This window comes from Berghia stephanieae, chromosome 6 (assembly GCF_034508935.2).
Source record: "Berghia stephanieae isolate SIO BIC M18660-M18661 chromosome 6, UCSD_Bste_1.3, whole genome shotgun sequence".
NCBI classification, from domain to species: Eukaryota; Metazoa; Mollusca; class Gastropoda; order Nudibranchia; family Aeolidiidae; genus Berghia; species Berghia stephanieae.
This window is the reverse complement of record NC_088365.1, coordinates 41,430,578-41,442,902: the sequence shown is the minus strand read 5'-3', so window position 1 is coordinate 41,442,902 and position 12,325 is coordinate 41,430,578. Positions and strand designations below refer to the sequence as shown.

Below are 12,325 nucleotides of genomic sequence, written 5' to 3'. Positions count from 1 at the left end.
CAACAAATTTTCGACCTCTAAAGGAGGCAAATTCAAGTAATCAATCAAACAAAATCTCATGATTAGATTTCATAATGGGTGAAATCATGACACGTTGAAGAATCGAGAGTGGGTAGGGTTTAATACTACATTAGTGTGTCACCACCCTATTAGAGACAAAAGAGGCAGGGCTTTGCAGTTCGTGTTTGTGCGGTCATCTGTGGCCATTAGAGATGAGGCGAGTGGGCTGGGCATGGTTTAGACAACAGGTAGACAATGACAGTTGAAGGAGAGACTGAGAGATGATATCCTTTGTTTTGTGATTGACAACTGTGCATTGTGATCAACGGGTTTGGTGAGAGCTTATTGTCTCTAATCACGGCTAATCTCTTGGACTCTAACAAATGTTGAGAAAAAAAAAGTTTAAGTGAATCCAATCTTAAGATGTCGTCTTGCCTCAAAGCTGTTTTTGCTTGTCAAAATCTATACAGGGCTGCCATATATTTTTTATTCCAATCAAATTGCTCAGAACAATGTTTACAACAACTGGTTTGAGTTTACCATATTTGTGTAAAATGTTGCAATAGTGGACAGAAAACTCAACTTCGGTTAATCGCAACATTTTCGCTGATCCCCAAGGTGTTGCGATTATCCGGAGTGGACTGTACTTTGATAGTGTGCTCTTGGAATCTACACATGTTTCTTATTAGAACCAATTCCACCTTGTCTTACCTTTTTTTGGGTGTTTTAATTGTAATTCTAGAACTTTTTACTATCCAATTTTCTTCCTTTTTACTGGCGCTATGACCTTAATGTGTCGCAAGTTCCTTAAAAAACCTTAAAAACAAACAAACAAACTGTGTCTAAGTTTAAGAAACTTGAGTGACTCTGTTTTGGTAGGGTTTCCAAGCTGGTGTTTGTTAGAGACTGGGTGAACTTAGAATGGACTCAGATTGCTGTTGAGATCGACTTTTTTCAATGTGCCTGACTGTTATGCCCTGGTTTTGGTGTGACTGAATTCTAAATCTAATTGTCCTGTGTGGTGTGTGCTTTCCTTCATTCTAATGGCGCTGAGATGGCATTAAAATGCCACAAATGAGAGTCAACATCTGAAACTTACCCCTCATCTCTTTGAAGAAATTGAATTATTATATATTCTTATTTCTAGATTTAGAGTTTGTCGGACAGCTTCAAACAGAGATGAACAGGCTTAGATCAGAAGGCCTTGACCCTGCAATAACCTGCCACCTTGTGGATTGCTTCCAGCCACTAGCAGTCTTGACCTCTAAGGATGGCAGAAAATCATAAAATAATAGTTTAATACTCCTTCAATTCGATTTTGTTTTTTTTAAATAGCAAAAAGAGAGTAATATGTTATGCCAATTTCATATACAATAGACACTGTGCATTAATTTTATTTGCAATTCATTTCAAACTATACCATGTTTCTTTTCACGTTAAAGAAATGCATTTTTCTATAATTTTGTCCTGATTAAGAACTTAAAGAGGAAAACTAGTGAATATAAACATATGACTTTCTAGAATAGAACCAACACGTAATTGACAAACAGTCAACCAGATACAATTAATTATTGCTATAATGTCACTATTGTTTTCTAAGTGTGTGAAATTAGGCTTGACCATATTATTGATACAGTAATTGAAATGATAATATGTGGGACCCGATTTTGTTATTCAAATTTTTATTCACATCATCCAGAGCATTCTTTGGTGTTACATATCATTTTTCATGTCACAGTTTAACTGTCAGAATTTGATTGATTTTAAAATGAATAAGACACAAAACTTTTATTAAATGTATTTGCGTTGCAAAGGAAAGAAAAAAAAACCTTGCAAAGCCCAACTATTTATCAAAATATATACATTTTTTTCTCCAAAACATATCAGGGAGCCCTCTTTCAAAAAAACCCACAACAATTTCAATGTGGCATAAAAATATTTTTTATTGCTTTTGAAAGCACAAAACAAAATCTTTTATGAATTCTATATATACTATTCATTTGATTCTGTCATTTGTATTAAAGTCTTTATCTGTTGAGATGACGGAAAAATATTCTACATTTTATCAATGCCTTTAGTTACCTTTCAGTCATCTCAATTATCAAAATATGTTGAACAACTAGACTTATCATTGTAGTGGTCTAACATTTAGACCAATGGTTCTCAAAGAGTAATCCTTGTACTGAGTCTGGCTATTGCTGGCTGTCCATCGGTCTTTGATATAAATTTTCTAAAAAATGGGTTGTTTTAATAAGTGCATTAGCAATAATTGCATTTTGAATGAATATAGCCTTTGCTTGGTTCTGATCAGAGGAATGTAGTAGATTATGTATCTCATGCTTTTAAATTAATGATGATACTTTTATCATATTGGTTGTCATTTAGTTTAGTCATTATTTATAAGATTATCATCATTCGCTTTTTATATATATAATTTCGTTGTTTTACTGTTCACAAAAATTAACGATAATAAATAAGTAGATGATGAAATGTTTGCCATTTAAACTCGTTCCTTTGTCTTATTAGTTGTTTTTTTCTTAAGTGCATAAAACTGTAATATATCTTGAGTATCTTATTATATCCCTTTTATACTAGCCGTGAAATGACCTGAGAGAGTCACTTGTTAAAACCACTAAAAATAAACAGCCAAACAAGACTGACCTACCCAGCCCCTGCATTTAAAATACAGGCTATTTTCAATATCTGATCAAACGATGGAACCAAGTGTAAGAAGATATGGACAGACTAGTCAAGATAAAATACATGGCATTGCAATTAGAGCAAGTACGACCCTCTATATATAGCTCAGGTGTATCACCAGGACGATGATGATGCCAAACATATTCTTGTAAAACCTAATTCTTTAAGAACTAGCCGAACTCTTTATTCCTTTTAAAGGGCTGATCTTTGAATGTAAAATTTTAATTTATGTTCTTCTGTTCCCCAATGATATTGTTATTTTTTTGTGGACAGTATATTGTTGTTGTTGCTATTGTTATTATTATTATTATCATTATTATTATTATTATTAATATTATTATTATTATTATTATTATTATTATTATTATTATTATTATTATTATTATTATTATTATTATGAGATAAGCAAGAATGAGGTGTGGGATGCAGTGCGCAAGATGAAAAGGGAGAAAACAGTTGGACCAGATGAGACCAGCAGAAGTCTGGAAATCCCTTGGAGATGAAGGGTTAAATATCCTGGTAGTTATTCAACGACATCTTACAGAAAGAAAAAATGCCAGAAGAATGGACAGAAATTATGTTGATCTCCATATACAAAAATAAGGGAGCTGTTCAAGAAGAATGTGGCAACTATAGGGGCATCAAGTTAATGAGCCATACAATGAAGATGTGGGAAATAGTAATCGATAAGAGGCTTAGAAAAGATATAGACATAAGTGAAGAACAGTTTGGATTCATTGCTGGTAAAAGTTCAACAGATGCTATATTTGTTCTAGAAGTGACAGCAGAGAAGTATAGAGAAAAGCAAAAAGAATTACGTGTTCATTGACCTGGAGAAAACATATGATAGGGTACCAAGAGAAGAAATGTGGTACTGTCTAACAGCAAAGGGGGGTAACAGAGAAATATATCAATGTTATCCAAGATATGTATGAAAGTTGATTTATCAGTGATTTGATACATGTTATTCACTAATTTTTAAAGCATTGTGATTTGTTTATGTCAGTCAGGGAAATGTCAAATGTGTTCATTTATGTTTCTATTCATCCATTCGTGCAATAACTTCTTTTTTTTTCCAAAACAATTTTCTGATGACAGACCAGTGCAAATATCATGTCACAACAATTGTAGGATGTTACTTATAACTTGAGTAATAAAAATATTTATAAATCTACTTACTACATTACGTCATATGTTACTCATTAAAGCACATTAATATTATTTCAGCAAAGTATTATAGACTTAACAGCTCGTCTCCAAGTTGATATTTATTCACCTTCGATGTCAGGTCAGGAAAACATGCTGTGATCCATGATATCAAGATAAATGGATAAACATTGCAATCGACTGTTGGACAGATCGTGTAATACCTCATATTGTTGATTATTTTTGTGATAGATAACTGTGTGGTGAAATTTAATGTTTCTGCATTATACAATTGTAAAGATTAGAATTCTGTATATTGATCTTGTCAACATTTAAACGTACCGATTGATGGGTTAGCTCTTTCTATGATTATTGTCGAGTTGCCCATTTCCTATATTCATTGTTTCTATCTGCGGTTGCTTTCTTCCCATGTCCTGGAATGTAACTGTTTCATTTTACCAAGACTTGTGCTAGGTTTTATTCATTCACAGCAATCCGTTATGTGTATGTTATTATCTGTAGAAAGATATTTTGTATTAATTTATAATTTTATTTATTTATTTTTAAAAAAATCATTTCTCTTGTTGGTGATCAGGCATGCCAATCGCTCAGCTGGCAGAGCACTTGCTTCAAAAGCAAAGGCAGTGTTATCCATCCATATAGTCGAGATTTTTTAATGTCTCTCCTATCCATTCAGCAGTGATTGAGTAGCTTGCTCTAAATGATAACTTTTTATTTGATTATTTGGAAAAAATTCAAACAGCTTATATCAGGCCTGTAAATTTTCAGCCCATTGGCTGATTTCAAACTTTTAACAATTGTCAGTTTTTAGTCTTTCATCTGTCAACATTGAGAACCTTTATTATTAACTTTCATGGAAACTCCAAAGCCTAATAATAGATCGTAATCACTACGATTTAATTTGTCTAATTGTAGAATATCGGGAAAATCCGAAAATGAGTAATTTCTGCCTATGGGTTTTACAGATGAGGATTGCAGCCCTGTATCATGTTTTGTCATCCAAGGTCACGGGGGATAAATCTGATATCCGCTGGCTGTTCATTTCCTATCTTTGTTATTCGGAGTAGAGACCAGATTTCAGCCCAAAAGGCCCAAAAGACTGAAAAATTGAATTGCGAAAACTGCATTTATTCAATGTACGAAGTCGCCTCGATTTTTTTCTTTTCAACAGTATTTTTACTTTTTCCCTGTCCTAGATAGACCATAAAGGAAGTTGAAATTGTTTTCATCAGTTCTTTTGTTACTGATTACCTCTCAAGGTTTTTTTTCAATGCTTGAGACTTGCATCGATTGCAGTGTGGACATCAAGGTAATTGAAAAGAAATGTTTTCAAGGATTTCTTGAACACAGACAATGATTTGGGTGTTCCATACAAACAGACTAAAATGAGAAAGGGACCTCGTTCCCACCTTTGTATGAATGCGTAGGATAGTCAACTAAATTGTAGAACAAAATTACAACATCAACCAAAAACAATAATCAGCATTATTATAAAATCTAATAATAATTATAATAATACTTGTGTCATCTTGACGCATAATAGTAATAGTAAACTGAGATCTCCAATTACAACATTTAAGTTTAAGTAAATGTTCAATTTACCATATTCATTAGAATTGAATTACATACAAAAAAATGTTATTACAACATTAAAGTAAATGTTCAATTTACCATATAATATGCATTAGAATTGGAATTCCATACAAAAAGAAATCAACTTCCAAACATGAGTGAATTGAATTTGGACAGTTTGGGTTTGGTAGCAGGTTTTGTCATCAAATCTGCGGGCATCTCTTCGGTTGGGCAATACTTCAGTTCGAATCTCCTTTTGTTCAGTTCAGAGCTTATGAAGTGATATCAAACATCAATATGCTTCGATCTCTGTTGATTCACAGGATTTTTTGCTAAGGCAATTGCACCCTGGTTGTCCTAAAAAATTACAGGAACCTGACTTAGATTATCAATACCTATATCAGTCATTAGCTGGCTGAGATACAAAGCCTCTTGAGCTGCAGCTGTGAGAGCTATGTACTCAGCTTCACAACTGGATAGCACCACAACCGGCTGCTTTCTAGATTTCCAGGAAATCAAAGGACCTTCTTGTGCTAAACTAAAACAATATCCAAAAGTGCTTCACCTATCTTCAACACTGGATGCCCAATCCAAGTCACTATACCCTTTAAGTCCCAGGCCTGTTTAAGTCTTCCTAAAACACATCTCATAGTGTACAAGCCGTTTTAGATATCTTAATACATGTTTCAATGCTATCCAATGAAATTGAAGGGGGTTTGACAAAAATTGGGATAGTCTAGTAACGACCCAAGATATATCGGGTCTAGTACCCATCATTACATAAATCAGACTTCCAACAATTTCACGATATCTGCTAGAGTCAACAGGCTCGCTTTCATTCCATTCTAGCTTTTCTTCACTTGGTGTACCCCTAGCTTTACAATCAGACATATCATATCTATCAAGCATTTTGTCAATGTACTTCCTTTGGTTCATGCTTACATAGTCATTCTCTTGTTCGAAATTTATACCCAAAAAGTGTGTCAACTTCCCCAAATCTTTCATCCTGACTTTATCTTGGAACATTTTCTTTATCTCAAACAAAGAGCTTTCATCAGTTGCCCCAATAATGAAATCATCTACCCAAATAAGGACCACATTCATTCCATTTTCACTTTGTTTGGTATAAACACAATTATCAGAAATAGACTCAACAAATCCATTTTGTTTAAGAAATGTGTGCAACATCTGATTCCAGTTTCGACCGGACTGTTTCAAACCATATAAGGATTTGTTTAGTTTGCACACTAGTTTCTGTCCCTTTACATTTTTAACTTCATAACCTTCAGGTTGCTCCATATAAATGTCACAATCAATATGAGCATTTAGGTACGCAGTTTTCACATCCATCTGGTGTAAAATTAATCCCACATGTGCAGCAAGCTGCATAAGAATACGTACAGAAGTTAAATTTGCAGTAGGGGCGAATGTTTCATGGTAATCAAATCCTTCTCTTTGGCTATACCCCTTTGCTATATATCACGCTTTATAAGATTTTGAACCATTTGCACTTTCTTTGATAGTATACACCCATTTCCCCCCACTATGTGTCTACCATTGGGAAGAGTGGTCAGAGTGTAAGTATCATTTTCTCTCAGAGAATCAATTTCTTCTTTCATAGCTTTCTGCTTCAGACGACTTAATAGTTTCTTTGTACGTCTGAGGAAAATTTTTAAGTTTGTAACAAAAATCAGTATTTGTCATGACTTTATCATCCTCAATATTCATTTCATAGTCAGAAAGGTATGAAGGAAGTTTTCTGTCTCTTTTAGGATATCTGCCATTTTGCTCAGACCCAGAGGGCTCCTCTTCGACTGGCTTACATTCTGAACTCTCCTCAGGAACATTTTCAACGTTAGGATTAGGATGTTTGATTACTTCATCAACATCTGAAAAGTCATTATTCTCAGTTTCTATTTAAGTATTCTCAATATGCTTTTGTTCTGAGACAAAATGAACCATTCTACACTTCATCACCTTATTTGTGTCAGGAAAATAAACCAAATATGCAGGGCTGCACCTGTCATAATCCACAAATATCCCCTTTTTTGCATCTCTCATCAAGAGTTTGTTTTTGCTGAGAGTAAACATAACACTCACAACCAAAAACATGCATATTGGAAATGTTTGGTTTACGACCTGTCAATGCCTGAAATGGCGTTTGCTTTACCCTTGCATTGAAGTTGAAGCACCTGTTACGATTGTAAACTACAGTGTGAACTGCATATGGCCATAATTCTTTTGGAAGGCTCTTTTCTATGAGCATACATCTACTCATTTCAAAGATTGTGCACCGTTGTCTCTCTGTTGTCCCTTTTTGATGTGGGGAGTAAGGAGCAGAAGTTTCATGTTTAAGTGATTTTCCTGCAGTAGTGCCTTGAAATCTCTTGAGGTAAATTCAGTCCCATTATCAGACCTTATTATTTTTACTTTCCCATAAGGGGCAGAATCAGCAAGGAATTTTTCTGTTGTAACCACTGTCTCACTTTTGTTTCCCAGAAAATATATAAACATTGCTCCTGATAAATCATCAGTAAAATTAATAGCATATTTGAAACCTTCATGTAATACAATATTGATTGGACCAGCAAGATCAGTGTGAATCAATGCCAAGGGAGAAGTAGCACGCTCAAGTGGAGTACTGCTCACCTTATTTGTCATCTTTCCCTTCACACAAGTCACATGTTCAATCTTCCTGCTCCCACCAATAATCTTCATGCCATCAACAACGCTTTCAAGTTTCTTTATATCATCAAAATTACAGTGACCAAGTGTTTCATGCCAGCCCTTCAAATCTTGAGTATAATTGAAAGTATCAACTTTTTCATTCGAGGTATTTGTTTTCAAATAATACAATTTTCCATGCTTTTCTATCGGAAACCTGACAGAACCATCTTTGGTTATAAGTTCAGAGGTGTTCGACTAGAATGAAACACTTGCTCCTTCGTCAATAGCAGCTTGAACAGAAAATATATTATGGGGAAATGTTGGAACAAACAGAACATTTTTCAATAAAACATCAACAGAATTTCCTTCACAATCTTTCAACTTCATTGATGCATTTACTCTCTTCATAGCAGCATTCAGTCTTTCACCGTTTGCTAATTCAATGGAATGTTTATCTGGTCGGAATGTTTTATCGAACGAACAAAATTTTGTCTCCTCATTCAGAATATGGGCAGTAGCCCCACAATCAACCAGTAAGTCGGCCTTGAATTCCATTGGTACTTCATCATTGATTCGAAACGCGAAAGAATGTTCGGTTGTGTCTGTGACCTCATTGACTTTATCGGTTTTCTTCCTCTGAAACTGACAGGAATTATCAATATGATTGTCCTTTTTGCACAGTTTGCACCACAGTTTCTTTTCTCGACAGTTTCTTTGGTCATGCCCTGGTAGGCCACATTTAAAACATAGCATTGGTGGATTTTGTCCTTCATTAACAACTTAAGTGTTGCTTGCACAAGCACTAGCACCTTGTTTGAAATAACTTCTATTGTTATTAGGTTGAGCACTTTTCAGAATTGAATCACTGGATTGAGTTCTGGAACGCTCTGTTTCTTTTCACTTTGAGTTATCACTGCCACAAAGGATTGATAATTATCAGGCAAACCTTTCAGAATCGTCGCTATTAAAAGACTCTCCGACACAGTTTCACCAGTCTGTTTGAGTGCTGCCACAGCAATCTCTGCTCTTATCACGTAGTCGGTTATGCTTTCTTCATGTCGTTTGGCAAGCGAAGTGAGCTCGGTGTACAGGCTTATAATTCTTGCAGCAGAATTTTCAAAGCCTTGCTCCCGTCATCGACCGTATCTCTCATCACTAGAGATAAACTTTTATCATCAAGGAACTGTATGAGTTCAGCATAAGCTTCCTCATTTTTATCTTGGTCAATGTTTACATCTTCGGGCGCCAGAATCGTGTTTTTCAATATTTGGAGTCGCATGTATCCTAATAATTTCACCTCCCATTGTTCGTATCCACTTTCGTCTCCATCGAATTATAGTCTGCTGTACCTGGGCCCATAACCTGTTGACGCCATTATTTATTGATGAAGGTAATAGATGGGTAGAGTAAGGATAGATGAAAAATGGACTGTTATCAACACACAATTATGAACATGACTCCATTGTTTTCGTTTCTTGGGAGGAAAGACAAGATGGATAACCTCCTTTTATTACACAAGCAATAAGAAGAGTTCATGATCAAAGGGAAATAACCATTAATTAAACTACGATCAATACTCAACAGATGTTATTAAAATCACGTGAGGTAATCCGTTTCTTTACAGGGTGGTTTGTTATAACATTGATGGAGAAGAATAAAAGATGGTGATCAGACACTGATTTATTAGTATTGGTGTCAGAAGATAAAAATTGGAATCCTTCATCTGTAATGACATGGTCGATGGTGTGGCCATGATGACATCATATGGTAGATATATTTGAAGATTTATTCCATGTTGTCTTAACAAAACTTGCAGCATGTTCTTCTCTATCCACCAAATTTCATGAAATCCTTTTTTTAACAACAGAATATATAACACTTTTATTTTGTTGAGATCTCCAATATTTTCAGAAATTTATTTTCTTGTTTATGAAATTGTTTGAATGGTTGTGATCTAAATTTTTGGTTGTAATTTATAATTGTTCATTTATATATCCCAGAAAATACTGTGAAGTGTCAATATTTTTTGTAGTTCTTTACAATTGCCATTTTACATGATTTCTATAAAACTCATATTTCGGTTGTTTCATTGAATTTTCTTTGTGATATGTTAGATACTGTTATTTCAATTATGATTGATTAATTTTATTGTCTATTTAAAATGTGATGAAATGGTTTTAAAAACAAAGTTTAACTATTAAACAATGTTGTTATTGTGTCGTTAATTTCATGTTTGAACGTGTGGTAGTAATGTAATCAAGAACCTTGGTCTCTCAAGTTGCTTCAATCATTTCAATTTTTGGAATTCACAGCGCATACATCTGAGGTTCCTTTTCGAAATGACTGACTAGATATTTTGTAATAGATTTATAACAAATCCAGTATATCCAGTGACAAATTTGCTTTTTAATTTTAAATCATAAAGTGTATTTCTCTTGATTGACAAAGTGTTGTCTCTAGATGTGCATTTTTTGTCTTTAATTGTGTTTCTTTTGTTTGTTTTCATTATTTTGAATGTTAAAAAAATTTCCTTTGTATCTAATTTCAGCATTTTTCATTTTCTTTTAAATATCTGTGTCTTGCTCTGCAGGTTTGAAACAATGAAACAGTAATTAGAAATCATTCATTTCTGAATGTAATGTCAATTTCTTTGATTAAGGAGCACGGGAGAGGGGACGGTCACTCTTGCTATCTCTTCAACTTCTCAGTATCTTTTATCTTCTTCCATGTAATGTTTGTGTCCATGTTCAAGGTGTTCAAGATGAGACCAAATTAGTTTTGCCCAAGAGCTGTCAGTTCTATAATGGAATGTTGATTGCCAGATTAACTTAACTTTGTTGGAGAGGGGAGGGTATGTGAGATATCTCTTTTTCCCTAGTAAATCATTTCTCCCTGGTATTCAATTATTTAGTTATCAATAAGTAATTTACAACCATTTGATTTATTTTCTTTTATGGGTGGGGTTCTTGACCTCCTATAGTGGGCAGGGAGGTCCCTTACTGTGTCCTTTCTACTCCTATATCTGTTTTCCAACTTGCTTTTTGTCTTTGTTTTGGAATGAGATTATTTGGTTTTGTTCTTTCCCCATGCCCAAGTCCTGGATTGGGAGGGATACAGTCAAATGTGCAGTTAAACTTTTGGGAAAGGATATTTTTTTCCTTGTAATCATCTCTCTGTTATGTATTGTTGATTATGTATTCTATTTTGGATATATTCTGTAAACATATGAGTGCATTCCTGTCCTGGTGTCTGGATGAGACTTTTAGGTCATCGCAATTTAAGTACACTGATAATGTGCTATTGGAATCTACATCTGTACCCTATTTGAGCCATTCCCCTTTGTCCAACTTTTTCTTGGCTACCTTGACTTATAAATTCTAGAATGTTTTACTATCCTATTTTCTTTCTTTTTACTGGCACTGAAATGACCTAAATGTGTCGCAAGTGCTGTAAAACGCTTAAAAACAAACAGGGATCCGGTCGTATGTCTAATTTGGACTTTTGAGTGACCTCAGACTAGATACACAGAAATATTGGATCTCTTTCTGCTCCATGCTTGAAACAATAATTTTGTCTTCCTTTTGCTGGATGATAAATTCTAGATTAACAATTTCTTTGATTATCTAATTATATTCCTTTTTTAATAGTGCTGAAATGACTTTTTTTTTAACTACCAAGCAGGTTTTGATATTACCTAGTTTCCAAATGTTAAGAGTTCCACTGTTTTATTTATTTCTAATACAATCTTACATTACCAAATGTCTTGTGTTGCCAAATGTTGATATTTTGTTTATTTTTTTCTTTATCATATCAAAATGATAATTTGTCTACAACATGTTTTACTGGGTGGCGTTCCTGACCTCCCATAGTGGGCAGGGAGGTACCTACTGTGTCTTATATCCCTCTATATCTGTTTTCCAACTTGCTTTCTGTCTTTGTCTTGGAATGAGATTACTTGGTTTTGCCTGGGCCTGGCCGGATGCCCTTATTGAGAGGGAAACAGTCAAATGTATAGTTAGGGTTTTGGGAGATGATATTTTTTTCTTGTAAATCATCTCTCTATTATGTATATTGTATTTATTTTTTTGAACATATGATTTGTAAACATTTGAATGTGTTCCTCTTAGTGTGGACCTGTGCTTGTGTTAGGATGAAACTTTTAGGCAACCTCAAACAATGCACAATTATGTTTGATCTTGAAATCTACATCTGTTCCCTA

General features: G+C 34.3%; 2 protein-coding genes across 4 annotated transcripts in view; one reads left to right on the top strand and one right to left on the bottom strand.

Moving 5' to 3' along the window:
- The window catches only part of LOC144975037 (uncharacterized), a 48,030-nt gene extending 45,536 nt beyond the window's left edge, over positions 1–2,494 (top strand). For all 3 annotated transcript variants that reach the window (XM_078918698.1, XM_078918699.1, XM_078918700.1), the window contains one exon: positions 1,148–2,494. In XM_078918698.1, the coding sequence (XP_078774824.1) occupies positions 1,148–1,287 (140 nt within the window). In that variant the 3' untranslated portion in view covers positions 1,288–2,494. The remainder of the gene's footprint in view (positions 1–1,147) is intronic.
- A 5,867-nt stretch (positions 2,495–8,361) lies between these two features.
- Positions 8,362–8,859, bottom strand: LOC144975853 (uncharacterized). Its single transcript, XM_078920038.1, has one exon. It carries the CDS (start codon positions 8,857–8,859, stop codon positions 8,362–8,364), a length of 498 nt encoding a protein of 165 aa, XP_078776164.1.
- Between the last annotated feature and the right edge of the window lie 3,466 nt (positions 8,860–12,325).

Bases quoted from the DNA above. Each gene is read 5' to 3' on its own strand.
- LOC144975853 (XM_078920038.1), bottom strand. From the start codon at position 8,859: ATGCTATGTTTTAAATGTGGCCTACCAGGGCATGACCAAAGAAACTGT.